Source organism: Penicillium antarcticum (assembly GCF_028974205.1).
Source record: "Penicillium antarcticum strain IBT 31339 chromosome Unknown utg000009l_segment0_segment0, whole genome shotgun sequence".
Taxonomy (NCBI): Eukaryota; Fungi; Ascomycota; class Eurotiomycetes; order Eurotiales; family Aspergillaceae; genus Penicillium; species Penicillium antarcticum.
In genome coordinates, this window is record NW_026695307.1 from 5,512,340 (window position 1) to 5,527,221 (window position 14,882).

Below are 14,882 nucleotides of genomic sequence, written 5' to 3' on the forward strand. Positions count from 1 at the left end.
ATGTGAATAATACAATACTCTTCATTCCTCCTAATTGTACTCCGTACCTTGTAAAGCATGAACTACATCCCACTTGAGGTGGATCAGTGTGGAGTGATAGCGTGGGGGTTTATAGATGTAGATGACGTTCTGTTAAGTTGTACCCTATGCCTTTTCTATTTCTGGGAACTTTCATGTAATGTAATCAGTTTCGCAGAAAGTATAGAAGCCTCATAGCCCATCAAAAGCAACATCTTCCACCTAATATAAGCCCAACTGTCGGCGTGGGATGCCGTGCGGTTCGGTCCCGTTACGGCTCTCGGCTTCCAAATCGGCATCGACCCTCACGAGTTTTCCACTTCACTCCGGAATATCACTTCAACGCCGTCAATAACAATCCCCCAACATACTGCCAGGGCCACCAACCCCTAAATTGCATGCCAACACCAACATAATCCTCTAATAAAACCCCACAAATCAACAATCCCCGACATAATCCCCGCAAACATGCCGTGCGACACCAAAACCACCTGCGCCGGCTGTTCCTGCGCCAGCACGCGCCCAACCTCAAATATAGAAGACTGCGAAGCGGAACTGCTCGCCCTACGCAAACGCACAGTGGACCTAGAAAGAACACTAGCAACACTATCAGTCCAGGACAACACAAAAGCCCGGAAAGATCGCAAACTACGCTCAACACGCTGGTTCAATAACGACGACAACCCAGGCATGACAGCGCTATATATCGAACGATATCTAAACTACGGACTCACGCGCGAAGAACTCATGGCCGGAAAACCAGTCATCGGCATCGCGCAGTCCGGCTCTGATATCGTGCCGTGTAATCGACATCACCTTGAACTAGCGAAGCGCGTGCGCGAGGGTATTCGCAGTGCTGGGGGCATTGCATTTGAGTTTCCTACACATCCTATCCAGGAGAGTTCACGACGGCCGACTGCTTGTCTAGATCGGAATTTGGCGTATCTTGGCTTGGTAGAGATTTTGCATGCTTATCCTTTGGATGGGGTTGTGCTTTTGACTGGATGTGATAAGACTACGCCCGCTGCGTTGATGGCTGCTGCTACTGTGGTGTGTTTCTTTCTCTTGGGGTTTCTATTGCCTATTATGGTGAGTGGTGCTAACATGTGATTAGAATATCCCGGCGATTTGTTTGAATGTTGGCCCTATGTTGAATGGCTATCTAAAAAATGACCTGGCTGGATCAGGTATGGTAGTTTGGAAGGGTCGAGAGATGTATGCTGCAGGCGAGATGAGCCGAGAAGAGTTCATAGACTATGTGGCTCGAGGGTATGTTTTCAACATTCAAGCTAAGAACCATTCACTGATCCATCTATAGAGCGCCTTCTGTGGGTCACTGTAACACCATGGGCACAGCATCAACAATGAACGCACTAGCAGAGGCACTAGGCATGGCTCTACCCGGTTCAGCAGCAATCCCAGCCCCATACCGAGAGCGCGGCCAATGCGCCTACGAGACCGGCGAGCGAATCGTCGAAATGGTCCACGCAGACCGCAAACCCAGCGATATTATGACACGCGCAGCCTTCGAAAACGTTATCGTAGCCAACTCTGCCATTGGCGGAAGCACTAATGCACCGATCCATATCAACGCCATGGCAAAACACATTGGTGTGGACCTTTCCCTCGACGACTGGGACCAGATCGGCTTTCACATCCCTCTACTCCTCAACATGCAACCGGCCGGCGAGTTCTTAGGCGAGGAGTATTTCCGCGCAGGAGGACTACCCGCCATCATGGCCGAACTGTTAGACGCGGGAAAACTACGCCCAGAAGCACTGACCTGCAACGGAAAAACCGTGGAAGAAAACGTGCGCGGACAACATACCTGGAATCGAAAGATCATTCACGCTTATAGCGAGCCTATGATGGTCAATGCTGGATTCGTGCATTTGACAGGCACGTTGTTCAACTCGGCAATTATGAAAACATCCGTGATCTCGCCTGCATTCCGACAAAAGTTCCTCGAGAACCCGAATGATTTGAACGCTTTCGAAGGTGCCGTTGTGGTCTTTGATGGACCCGAAGATTATCATCATCGACTCGATGACCCTGCGACTCCGATTGATGATACTAGTATCCTTGTCATGCGCGGCGCCGGACCATTGGGATACCCTGGTGCAGCGGAGGTGGTAAATATGCATCCACCAGCACGTCTGTTGAAACAGGGGATTACTTCGTTACCATGTATCGGGGATGGGCGTCAATCGGGGACATCAGGCTCGCCATCTATTCTGAATGCAAGCCCTGAAGCGGCGGCTGGAGGAAATATTGCGCTGCTCCGTGATGGGGATCGGACGCGGGTTGATTTGACTAAGCGCCGTGTTGATATCCTTATTGATGATGAGGAATTGCAGCGTCGTCGTGAGGAGTTGAAGGCTCGGGGTGGGTTTGCTATGCCCGAAAGTCAGACGCCTTGGCAGGAGATCTTCCGTCGTGAGACCAGTCAGCTGAATGAGGGCATGGTTCTGCGTGATGCTCTTAAGTATCAACGTGTTGCGCAGCGGTGGGAGGAGCCAAGGCATAACCATTGAGTTGATGCTTGGGCTTTGTTTATAATGATGATATCCATGTCAATAACGTGGGGGAACTGTAACATTGATTAATTAACAAATTAGAATAAAAAAGGAAGGGGTTTTATCACTCCAGCAATAGCAGAAAGCGTCTGCGACTAGTCAGTTGTCCGGCCATTAATCTGCCCATCCATAACACAGTGATCATCATTATCGAGAAATCGCTGGATAATCAGCCACCAGAGGAAAACAGCAACAAAAGGATAATGTCAAACATGAAAATAGAAAAGCCAGACCTGTCGCAGTTCAGCATCGACTTCAGTCGCTTGACCAACGGGTTTAGCACAAGTAAAATGTGTCAGCTTAGTGTCCTTGAAAGCCTTACTCATAGAATGAACAGAAGCCCAAATGCCCAAGCCAACGGTTAAGAGCGCAGCAAGGTCAAAAGCGTTCCAGACAAATCTCATCTTCTAACCTCTGATCCACCGCTTGAGTCCACTGTCCAAAAGCTGCGTCTGGACAGCCCGTGGATTGAACTATTCTTCGGGCAGGATTGAATCATTCTGCACATTGTATCTGACCAAGAGCAATGGCGGCAAGGTGTAAGAGATTTGTAGAATGAGCCTAGGTAGCTGATTCGAGGGATTGCTGCTGCTATCACCCAGGCGAGTATTCAGTAGATCGGAACTGCAGAAGAGACTGTTAGATGATATTCTTGATTCAAGGATGAGCGAGGAGGAAAGGAATGATTTGCCCAGAACAACCCATAGCCATTTACCAAGGACATTACGTCCAGTCCCAGTCATCAAGTTACTGAATGGTTGACAAATATTGTGCAACACCAAGAAGCCCGCGCTTCTCTACTGGAGCCGGTTGGATCGGAGTTTTGTCGCTGTCCTTAGCCTCGAGTCCCAGGGCAGCGGAGGTTGAGCCTTGGTAGCAGCCTGTGGTGACCAAGTCAAGCATCATACTCTGCTTCGTTGGTCCATTTACAGTGAGACATCTCATATGCAGCAAGTCAGCAAATTGATCTTTTTATCTTTGGATCACTGGGTCTTTCCATGTGGTGACTGACCTGAGACTTGAGGCTCCCGAAGTCTACTTAAGCTAAAACATCGCGTAATCACGGCGAGAGCTAGGAGCCTCATCTTCACAGAGACCGTAAGACATATTGAAGAACACAAATAAAGGTCTTATGAGAAACTAGGGCAGAAATGCGTCAACCAGAGAACCAAATCATGTAAAGCCTCCTAATGCCTGAGTGAACACTCCTTGATAGCAAGCACAACCCTCGACGTATATATCTAAATCTATCTACACCAACTTTTGTACAATTCAATCTTCACACACGATCCAAGAAATCTGCAATACGACGATACATCTCCACAGGATTCGAGTACATAGGGAAATGCCCACAAACAACAATATCCGCCAACTCAACACCCTCCTTCTTCAACAACGGCAAATAAGACAATCCACGCATCTCCTCACCAAACATAAACATACGCGGACAAGGCAAAGCCAAAAATTTATCTATCAAATCACCATAATCCGTCAACTGAACCATAGACTCAAAGATAGGCCGAACAGCACCAGCACGAACACGATGGCGCAGTGTACTGGCATACATAGCACTACCAAAAGCACCAGAAGTACGCGTGCGCTCAATAAAAGAATTCATGAATGCTTCCGCGTCCCCATCGGGGAATTGGAAGATCTGCCGACTGAGGAAGCAATCCTCCGGCGCGAGATTACCCTTGATATCCACGAAGCTGAGGACGCGGTCTGGGTGGCGGTTTGCAAGGAGGAGAGCTGTCAGTCCACCCATTGAGTGGCCCATGAGATGGAATTTTGTGATTTTGTAGTGGTCCAGGACTGCTTCTGCGGTCGCAATTAAGAAAGGGATGTCGGTGGCGGCGAGGTTATCGCTTTCTGTGTGGCCACATCCTGGCGCGTCGCATGCAATGTAGCCATGCTCGGTAAGACCTGGATGCAGAGATAGATCTGCCAGGTCTTCTTTGCTGGATCCAAAACCGTGCAGGAAGAGAATTGGGTTGGGTTTGAGGTTGTGGATTGTTGAAAGGGTCAGGTTGACGCCTTCGACTTGGAGGGGGAGCTCTTCGAATGTGAGAGGCATGATATGCTGTGTATATATGTTTAAAAATGGTTCTACGTTGATCTTTCTTATATTCTTGAAAAGTTTGTGCTAATTATCAAGACTCGGTCAAAGGTTCGGCAAAATGTCGTTTCGCCGCATTTTTACTCATAGCAGAGTCATCGCCACCCGTATGGCAATATTGAACTTCAAACATTACTAACTCAAAACTACTAGTCAGGTTTGAACATTGAATATTAATAACCCTCCAGCTTATACAATGGCTCCAACTTCGCCGGCCTGATCAAAATATACCGCTGAGGGCAGCCATGTTCCAACTTGATAGCGGGCATGTCGGTGGATGGCGACACCGAAAGTAAGGACCGGTTCTTCACGACTGCGTTGCCTATAAAATGTTAGCTAGTGGTCATTGATACTTGGAGGGCAACTTGCATTGTCTCAGACACGGTAAAGAAAATAAGAACGAAGGCAAGCATATTCAAGCCAGCGTAGAAACCAAATGCTAGATCGTTCACATCAGCTATATCCATTCTCAGATATGCCGAGTAAACTCACCACCGGTCGCACTCATCTTTGCCAGAATCGATGGAAACAAGAGACTAAGAACACTCTTAATGATACTGTTCACACAAATGATGAACGCCGCGCCCATTTCGCGATGAGACCAGGGGAACGCTTCGCTGAAGTAGATAGACGAAATAGGTCTAATACCTAGCTGATATTGATTATCTTGCCAATAAAGGTGCTGAGCTGGATAAGACGAATGACGCCGACACAGTTACCAAGCAATGTCTTCGCGAAGCTCTGGCTTTGTTTGTCGCTGCCGAGAAGAGAAGCTAGGCAAAGATTGAGGAAGCCATGGAGGCGATTTAATTCTTCAATGGAATCGCTGCTCAATTTGGTGCTTAGCGCATCATTGCAGAGGAGTTTGCTGGATCGTTGCCTGCAATTTGCCTCGTGGGTATAGATAGAGCTTTTGTATTCGGGCTAAACAAAGATTTCAACTGCTCTATTCGATCCAATGCAATCTGATGGGCCTCCTCTGGTAATATAGTCAGACTTAGATGTTGCAAAGGCCAGATAGTCGTGTCTGGGCTTTTGTAATGTACGCCGTCATTTCAAAGCGATGTGGCATTCAGAATCTCTGCTTTTTGGGTCCAGAAGTACGCAGAATCGTCAACAACATGCGAGGGACCATATCGCCGCTTGGATCTGATGGATGTGTAGCAGTTGAGATCATCTGGTGCTGGTTCCACAGCAGACCCGCATCAACAATGGCATATTTGGATAGACGCGGCTCTGACTTCAGCGTTGGAAGCAACTCGGTCAACTCCTGTATTGAGGTTGAGGTTAGTCGGCTATATTCTAGCGAGTAAGGATCATGCAACCAACCATGAGGTTTTCGCTAAAGGCTTCCCGGCGCAACTTCGCGAAGTCTCGGTAAACCGCTCGGTCTTCCAGTCCCGAATGTGCTTCTTCTTTTGTTTCTGAGACATTGCCGATGATTGAGGATCTGTAAATGGTGTTGGGCTCATGCTCGGCACTTGAGGGACGATCCGGGGAAGTGGAGGTCGGGAACTAAGCTGGTCTTGACTTCAGGCTACTTGTACTCTGGCTTAGTTTTGATCGAAATGTTGATGTTTAATTAAAATTCGGATGCTTGGATATGAAAATTGTGGGAAGCCTTTTTGGCCCCTAGACAGGACAGCACTGGCAGCCCTGTACAGGGCTGCTCACATGACTAGTGCGGAGTATGTGTTGATTGATCTTCGCTTTCAAAGCACAAGGATATTTCAAGTTTGTGCTCTACGAAGTTCAATCCTTTACTGCTTGAAATACTTGTTTCCTTCAGTTTTTCCAGTCATTAAGCCGTAGGTCCTTCTAAACCTCCACCTCTGTTGTCATTAGAATTGAAAATTGAATCACTAATTGAGTCTTGAATCGGTTTCCATTAAGGAGAGTGTATAATATATACATATGGTTCGACTTCAGATTATGTCTCTCAGACTTCCTTTACGCTTCAAAATTGGTATCATATTCAAGGGAGAGCAGCGGGAGCGTAGCTCTGGTCAGGCTTGACAACCTTGCCGCCCTCGACCTGCTTGTCGGTGTAGGCAGGCCAGATAATTTGGCGGGCGTTGTTGTTGACAACGGAAAAGGTGGTGAAGCCAGCACCCTCGCCGAACTGGCCGCTCCAGCCGGAGGTGACGGTGTATCCCCCGCAGGTGACAGGGCCACCGTTGGCGTGGGAGGCAGTGTTGCCCTTAACAACGTAGTTGCAGGGAGTGGCAGCGCCGGTGCCGGGGTAGATGCCGAAGTTCCAGGTGCAGGAAGTGTTCTCGGCGTTGCAGGTACGCTTCATGTTCTCCATGGTCCATTGGGGACCGGCGGCCATCATGGAAACGCTGGCAGTAGGAGCGGCCATGATAGAGGAGGCGAAGAGGCCGGTAGCGACAAAAAGCTGAGTGAGCTGCATGATTGTTATTGTGCGGGATATTGGAGGAAGGAAAGATATAATGTTTGAAGTATGGTAGAATGCGTGGATGATAGTGAAAAAGTATCAATAGACGGGATAGAGGAGAGTATTTAAGTCTTTCCTCAATCCCATTTATCCTCCTCCACCATACCACTAGAGCATAGATCGGAGCATGATCCATCGAATTCATTCGAATTTCTCATAGCTTCTCCGCTATGCGTCCTGGAAATAGAAATTGCGTATTATATCAGCCGATGTAACAATACAATCAGACAGGCAGGAAATACTCCACCATTTGCTTGCTAGTGCTGTCTTACTTATGTATGAGTGAGACACCTTGGGAGCCTGAAGACAATCACCTCTCTACCAGGCAGCTTCCAAGGTGAACACAATGCATAGTGTAAGACATCTACGAGACACACCCAATCACATCGGATGAGCCGCAGGGCCTACCCCGCGTATGCATCCACATGGAGCCACACGCTGCCGATCACGTACCAGATTTACAGGCTGTTATTCCTAAGTGCAGACCTTGAATGACGCGGGTGAGATTGAGGCCGGTTTTCTCGATGGATCAGCTTGCCCCAAGGCCCCCAGCATGTCCCTGTGACTCCGGAAGGGATACGAGGGGCAACTTGCAGAAATCCCAATCGAAAATAAGTATGGATTCACGTGCAAAACCTAATACTCAGGCGCTCCCCGAGGAAATGGAGAAAATGGAGTGGATTTGACTCGCTTCCAGTGGTAGTGTGGAGTTTGGTCTCCCGGGAGCCGAGCACTAAGTATCCGAAGCGGAGATATTGCCGCCAATTGTTACTATTTATATATGCAAGTTGCAATTTTCACCTTGATTAACAATTGTATTTATGATGGTCTTCGCCCCGTTCTGTTTATTAGACTTAGAGTAATTAGGCCCTTGTTTTCACGACGTTGACTGCTATGAGACATTCTGAGGTCTTTTGTTTAGTACCAGCAAGGAGATCATGCATATGTTGGAGCGGAGCCCCTACATTTTCAGCAGAATATTTTCCTAGCTGACAATCGCAGATCACAGAAAAAGCAGGGGAACCAATAGAAAGTGTCGTAGAATGGGCTCCAGAATGCTCGTTGATATATCTAAAGCGGCCAGGCGCGGCAATGCAGATCAGGGTCAAAGGGCGCGTTAAACCTCGGTCTCCCCATTGACTAAACATCCAAAGAGGCTAGTCTAGTATGATCCGTATTCGTATAGAGGAGGAAGATGGCTCAATCAGGATGAGCTTGAGTGAAGATCGCGCCACGTTATGTTTAACTTCTCAGCACTGCATGAACGAGCTATTCGCGTATGTTCAGGAGCCAACAAGGCTCTAAGATCCGAGAAACGAGAAGGTTGACTCAACAGAATCTTCCTTTTGACAATGGAAAATGGACCTTGTATAGTGACAAAGATACCTACTGAATTGCTGGCCCACCTAGATTGACAACTAACTCCGCAGTTGCGACAACGACTTACGGTAAGGCCGAGCCGCATATTTGTGCTTTTCATTTGGAAGATAGACTCACTTGTTTATATTTCTACAGCATGCCAGAGACTATGAAGAATTCTGGAGCCGTTTGATCACTGAAGCCGTGGCTTAGACAAAACCTTGGTCAAAAATCCGATGGATGAGCTCCGAATGAAGTATGAGATGCCGCGAAGGTGGCTCATCGTGCTGCTTATTGTGACTGGATAGAGACTGCCCAAGAGCCTGAGGCTCATGGTGAAAATATGACCGTGACAAGGGCTGAGAAGATGTAGTCTTTTATACTAAATAGGAGCTATGAATGACCAATAAAAGAGCACGCTGGTCATTGTCTTTGACTTTAGCGTGTTAGGTCGGTTTATTGCACTTTGTACTCCAGCTTCAGCCAATAGAAAAGACTTTCTACCATGAGGGATAAGTATCAAACTTTTGTATAGGGCTACCACGGAGGGCATGGAAATACAGCACCTAATTTTCGTGGGAAATGCATGAATTATACCTAGTTGTCACTATGGGAAAAGTGGCTGTTGGTACTTCGAGTACATTTTGATTGGCCATCGAAGCACTTCCTTAGAATCTGAATATCTACCAATCAGATCGATATTGGATAAGGTCGTCATGATTAATCATCCTAGCTTCTGAGCATATAAAACGGTAAGCGTGACGCTTTTCATGTCAAGCTCGTTTTCGAAATCATCAGACCCCTAAACTCATGATGGAATCCTTCAGTCTCGCCTCTATTAAGAGAAACCTTTCGGGGTATGAAATACCCGTGCTGGGATATGGGGTGAGTTGTTATATTTCCATTGATTTCAAAGAGAACAAGAGCTAACATGACCCCACAGCTTTACCAAGTGTGAGTTGGGAAAATATATTTATGGTACACTGGATTGAGTTGCTGATAAACTGAGACCTGATGCGGTCGCCGAAGATGTTACCGACCAGGCTTTGAAGGCCGGGTATCGCCATGTAAGGTTGAAGTGCTTTGTGCCAGGTTCCGACTGCTAAACTTGAAGCCCTCCAGATCGATTCCGCAGCGGCGTATGGAAACGAGAGGGAAAGTGTCAGTGCCATTGAGAAGGCGGGGCTCAAACGTTCCGATGTTTTCTTGACAACAAAGGTTTCACCGAGAGCTACCGGATATGAGGCAGCAAAGCAGTCCATTGAAGGAAGCCTCGCGAAAGCCAAAACTGATTACTTTGATTTGTAAGGGAACCTACATGGTGATTGTTTGATTGTGGACTAATTAGAACAGGATCCTTCTTCATGCTCCGTTCGGAGGCAGAAAAGGCCGCCTCGGCGCCTGGCGTGCCTTGGTGGAAGCGCAGAAAACAGGAAAATCTCGTTCGATTGGGGTCTCGAACTTTGGAATTCATCACCTGGAAGAGTTGGAAACATTCATCCAAAGTGGCGGAGGTGGTAAGATTGAAGTTGGCCAATACGAACTCCATCCTTGGCTTGGGCGTGCCGATTTGGTCGACTGGCTTCACAAGCGTGGAGCAGTCGTCGAGGCATACTCCCCTCTTGCCAGGGGAACTCGAATGAATGAACCCGCTCTCCACGCAATTAGCAAGAAACACATGAAGACACCCGCCCAGATTTTGATCCGCTGGAGCCTTCAGAAGGTTAGTCCCAAGCACATGGAGTTTTTTTGTGTGCGCTAACATCGGTCGTTTTCACAGGGCTTTGTGCCACTGCCAAAATCAACTACACCTGATCGTATCAAGGAGAATGTGGATGTGTTTGACTTTGAGCTGGATGACGATGATATGAAGCTCCTACACACTGAGGAGTATTCACCTTCTACTTGGGATCCCACTACTCAGCGAGATTAAAGTCTAAGATAAAGACAAACAGAATTATAGGATAGTTGTTTGAATCAATTTTTTATTGTTGAAGCAGAAAGAATATATATAAAAAAATCTCAATCAACGCTTTGTATACTTTTAACTTCAATAACTATACATGAGACTACCAAAAGCTATTCAATAATCCCAAATCCATTTCCCTGCCTCATTCCAGCTGTATACCCTACGGACAGTGCAGCTTCTGTAGGTGTTAGCAAATAGTGTACTATCAACAGGACGTCGGACTATGAACATACCTTGACTCGGTACGTACTCTACAGGCTGTGGGCTCGTTGTCTGCCTAGATTGGTGAAAAAAGTAGGAAGGCCACCTCCTTGTTCCTGAGCTTGGTCACATCCCCCATAAACTCGCCCGCTTCAGGACCGTATTTCTCCCAATGCCGCTCGATCAGAGGCACATGATGCGATACGTAGTAGACGATGTCATGCTCGGCGTCCGGCTCATTGGGAAGAAAGGACGGTGATGGTATAAGGCAGTATGTCTAATGAAAGTCGAAGAAAGTCGAAGAAAGGAAGATGGGCGAGGGCCTGGCGAATACCGATTGGTGGTTGATTATAAGGGAACGCTGTAAAATTGAATCTACAGGTCTCTTCTTTTATGCTTCAATTCTCAAATGATTGCTAGAACTTTCTCTAGGGCTTGATGGCTGGGATTATTATCAGTTAGGGAGGGCTTATATGGTCCTCTGGGCTTAGCTTTTCAAATCCAACCAAGATTGGAAGTCCGAGCACTCCCACTGACTGTGGATATGCAGCTTAGCCGACCTGGTGATCGACTGAGGGATATAGTTAAAAACGTTGTCTTGCTAATCAATCTACTTCAGAAATAGCAGTTTTGGGGCGGAGTTATCAGTGAAACTCGTGCAGAATTTGGCTCTTGCAAGTCCCTACTCTGTAGAAACGGGCTCTGGAATTTTTACTATAGAAGGGAGAGGCTCTCACCGTGAACTGTAATTTTGCATCCACAACAGACCGTCTTGTCTAGTTATACTTCCATTATATCCATCCAAGCTTCTTAAGACATCAAGATGACCACGAAGCCGAGCTTCCTTTTTGTCCTCAGGTCCCAGTCAGTCCTACCTAATCGGGGAACTTCTACTGGCTGGTACCTACCAGAGCATGTCCACCCTTACAAAAAGCTTGCACCACATGTTAACATCGTGGTTGCCTCATCCTTTGCAGGAAATAGTTGATGGTGTTACTCCATGTATACCTCAGTGATTCATACTTCTGGTATGTGGTTCACTTGTGAATCATAAATTTAGCCTCAAGAGAGAGACTTGCTATATTCTACAGGCAGGCACTGCATATGAGTACAAGCAAAATTCTATATGTTTTTTGCGGCAAGCTTGTATCTGCTCAGCCGTTTATTCCAATCGACTTCAAGCATGTCTACCAAATCTAAAGTAGTGAGGAAATGGTAGTTTCAAAGTCTTCCGGCTCACGACCAAGCAATTCACGCAAGAGTGGAGATGCAGCACTAGCCTCTCCGCGGCGGAATGCTTCGAAAGAGCTAGCCCATGCTGTACCGTAATCGACACCCTGGTAGGTAAAGTTCGGGCTGACCGTAGGTTGCTTTCCAAACTCTTCATCGGAAACCTGGAGAATTGTCACGGGCTTCTTCGCAAGCTTGGCCAGAATATCGACAGTCTCCTGTAGAGTCAAGACCTTGGTACCAGAGAGAAGGACCGTCTTCTTGCGGAATTCAAACTCCGCTGGGTTCTCTGCAAAGCGTCTCAAGAGCTCGGCGGTGCCTTCTCCCAATTCCTCGCGCTTGACCCAGGCAATACCAGGTCCAGACCCATCATGTGCAATCTTGATCTCATCAACTGGGTCGCGAGGATCGAAGAAGGCAGTATAGAGGTTGTACGATTCGGAGTAGAGACCCTCTCTCACAATGGTGTATGAAAACCCGGGGTGCCGCTGGGCGCACTCTTCGAGATACTTCTCGGTCATCAAATGGGGGCGCATCACATGGGCTACTGTTTCTTTGCTGTCTTCGCTACCGGCGAATCCTAGAGATCCGTAAAAGATGTATTTTACACCGACGCGGATGGCGTGGTCAATTGCAGCTCGGTGACGCTGCACTTCGATGCTTAGTGATGTTTGATCATTGAATCGGAATAATACAATTACTCACTTCAGCTCGGTGCTCCACTTCAACCGAAGCATACGAAATGAGGAACAAGGTGTCGATACCGTGAAAGGCGTGTTCTAGATCCGCATTGGTATTGTAATCAGCCTTTCGGACAGTTGCTCCGGTAGCTGCTGCAAACTCTAACTTGGCAGGGCTGCGAGCAATGAAGACGAGGTTTTCAGCTGGATGGCGAGGGAGGAGATACTTGACGGTGCTACCGCCAATGCCGCCCGAGGCAGGAAAGACGCCAATTCTGTGGCTGGTCATGATCAACAGAGGAGACGAATTTCGATTGACTGAAAAAAAATAAGCACCTATATATCGTGAGAAAAGATCGATCTTTTAAGGCTAAATATTGATTATGTTCTCTTGCATTTCAAAGCTCTGATTGGGTCATGATGAAGTATATAATTTGTCATCTAGCCGAGCCATCCGGAACATCGAAGAGTGTAGGTCTAAAGATCTCAGTAGAGCAACCCCATCACGGAGACATTATCATGGAGGCTTATTAATCTCTCCGGTGGTTTCCTTGGAGATATACGAGCGTCGGGATTTGGAGACAAGATTTGACCCGTGGAGGTGGTGGGTGCATCTTTGTCTGCACCTCCACGGGTATGTTTCGGTCCCTGCTGGCCTTGTTCTAAATTTCTAGCATAGAATGAATTATATAGAGTAAAGGCAATTGGAGCAATGCCTGGCAATGGCGACATTAAGTTGCTGACTCAAGTTACACATTTTGAGGTTAAAATTTAAGAATTTTAAGTTGAATTAAGCTTTAGAGCTTATATCAACATTTTCATATCGCCGTTTTGAATGACGATGGATATGCTAAACCAATCAGAATGTGCACTTCAAAGTTGACCTCGTGGTTTTAAACTATAATAGATACGCCATTCATTCCTTTGCACCTACTCGTGGGTATTAATGAAGTGGCTATGTTTGATTTAAGCATTGAATATTTCTTAGTCAAGTCACCCATTCATATGTACCTCAATAATCTTATCAACTAGCTTGAGTTTTGCATATATCGATAACAATATTATCTACTAGAGCTCAGGATTGTCTCTCTCTCTCTCTCTCTTTGAAAGCATAAGCTTCACAGTCAGTTCAGTTCGTGGCGTTACTGGACGATAGCCACAAACCACGTCACGTTACAAGCTAACGTTCATAAAGTGATTTCTTAAAATAAGCCAAGAAGCCATTAATCTAAATCAACCTTGGCTCTTAGCAGTCATGGATCCAGGTGAAATGGAGCAAGTTAATGTCTATGCCCACCCTAGCCAAAGTAATTACAAACAATTTAACACAAGAGAACCTTCAAATATAAAAAAGCCAGCTTCCCCGTCATCCGCGCCTGCATCTTCGACATAGACGGATTTCGCATCAACCTAGAAAAATAATGGTCGGCCGATCCATGAACAAACTTCTAGAAAAATATGAAAAGCCACCTCGGACCCAATTAATCCAAGCTCAAATGATGGACGTAGCCGATTCATCAAACGGCGACCTATTACATAACTGGGCCAAATTGCCCATCTTGCGTGATCATTGGGCTGCTGAATCGAAAGAACGGAAGCTTTTCCCGGAATGTGAGCCACTACCTGGCGCAGAAGGCTTCTGTCGAATTTCAGTTGTGCGCGTAGCGCATCTTCTGGTGATAAGATTGAGCTGGCGTTGGCATCCAGCTCTATGAGCCGTAGTTACGAATTGAAGATTCCAAGGCCTTTGTGCGAAGTGACTGCTTGACACTTTTCATTCTGATAGGCGCGTGAGGGGTGATGATTTACGAGTGCGACAGGGTCAGGGGAAGCCGGCACCGGATATTAATCTGGTCGCATTGCAGGTTTTGAATTTGATGGTTAATCCTGGCGATAAACCACTCTTACCGAATGAATCTTTGGTTTTTGAAGATAGCATTGCTAGGGTTGAGGGTTATTTGGGTGCCACATCCTAACGTGATGATTAAGTATAAAGACAGGTTGAAGGCTGTGTTGGCCGAGAGGATGGGCATGCTTTCTCTGGATGAATGGTAGCTTGGACGGGCTAATAATGGCTGGCAGAATGTATACCTAGCCTTGAAGACTTCAATTACCGGAAGTGTGGAATAGACGTGTCCAAATGACTGCCCAACAAATAGCTTGCTTGCCAAGCTTTGGGCACTATCTTCAGACAAAGGCATATACATATTTGCTTTTGACTGTAAAAAGCAATGTGAATTGTGATATCTTATTTTTCCTCATTTACCTTGCGGCA

The 14,882-nt window shown here is 46.8% G+C and overlaps 7 protein-coding genes across 7 annotated transcripts; 2 read left to right on the forward strand and 5 right to left on the reverse strand.

The window, feature by feature from the left end:
* Positions 1–486: 486 nt before the first annotated feature.
* Positions 487–2,552, forward strand: N7508_010428 (IlvD/Edd family dehydratase; the record flags this gene model as incomplete). Its single annotated transcript, XM_058468488.1, has 3 exons — positions 487–1,068; positions 1,133–1,287; positions 1,337–2,552. The coding sequence occupies 3 exons, from the start codon at positions 487–489 to the stop codon at positions 2,550–2,552; spliced, it is 1,953 nt and encodes a 650-aa protein (XP_058316334.1).
* Positions 2,553–3,873: 1,321 nt separating this feature from the next.
* On the reverse strand, positions 3,874–4,668 carry N7508_010429 (alpha/beta fold hydrolase; the record flags this gene model as incomplete). The annotated part of the gene is made up of 1 exon (XM_058468489.1): positions 3,874–4,668. One exon carries the CDS (start codon positions 4,666–4,668, stop codon positions 3,874–3,876), a length of 795 nt encoding a protein of 264 aa, XP_058316335.1.
* A 215-nt stretch (positions 4,669–4,883) lies between these two features.
* On the reverse strand, positions 4,884–5,299 carry N7508_010430 (uncharacterized protein; the record flags this gene model as incomplete). Its single annotated transcript, XM_058468490.1, has 2 exons — positions 4,884–5,032; positions 5,203–5,299. The coding sequence occupies 2 exons, from the start codon at positions 5,297–5,299 to the stop codon at positions 4,884–4,886; spliced, it is 246 nt and encodes an 81-aa protein (XP_058316336.1).
* Positions 5,300–5,782: 483 nt separating this feature from the next.
* Positions 5,783–6,143, reverse strand: N7508_010431 (uncharacterized protein; the record flags this gene model as incomplete). The annotated part of the gene is made up of 2 exons (XM_058468491.1): positions 5,783–6,005; positions 6,040–6,143. The coding sequence occupies 2 exons, from the start codon at positions 6,141–6,143 to the stop codon at positions 5,783–5,785; spliced, it is 327 nt and encodes a 108-aa protein (XP_058316337.1).
* A 542-nt stretch (positions 6,144–6,685) lies between these two features.
* On the reverse strand, positions 6,686–7,123 carry N7508_010432 (uncharacterized protein; the record flags this gene model as incomplete). Its single annotated transcript, XM_058468492.1, has 1 exon — positions 6,686–7,123. The coding sequence occupies one exon, from the start codon at positions 7,121–7,123 to the stop codon at positions 6,686–6,688; it is 438 nt and encodes a 145-aa protein (XP_058316338.1).
* A 2,217-nt stretch (positions 7,124–9,340) lies between these two features.
* Positions 9,341–10,460, forward strand: N7508_010433 (aldo/keto reductase; the record flags this gene model as incomplete). Its single annotated transcript, XM_058468493.1, has 6 exons — positions 9,341–9,412; positions 9,471–9,481; positions 9,537–9,594; positions 9,650–9,831; positions 9,881–10,250; positions 10,308–10,460. 6 exons carry the CDS (start codon positions 9,341–9,343, stop codon positions 10,458–10,460), a joined length of 846 nt encoding a protein of 281 aa, XP_058316339.1.
* A 1,433-nt stretch (positions 10,461–11,893) lies between these two features.
* Positions 11,894–12,896, reverse strand: N7508_010434 (uncharacterized protein; the record flags this gene model as incomplete). Its single annotated transcript, XM_058468494.1, has 2 exons — positions 11,894–12,574; positions 12,633–12,896. The coding sequence occupies 2 exons, from the start codon at positions 12,894–12,896 to the stop codon at positions 11,894–11,896; spliced, it is 945 nt and encodes a 314-aa protein (XP_058316340.1).
* Between the last annotated feature and the right edge of the window lie 1,986 nt (positions 12,897–14,882).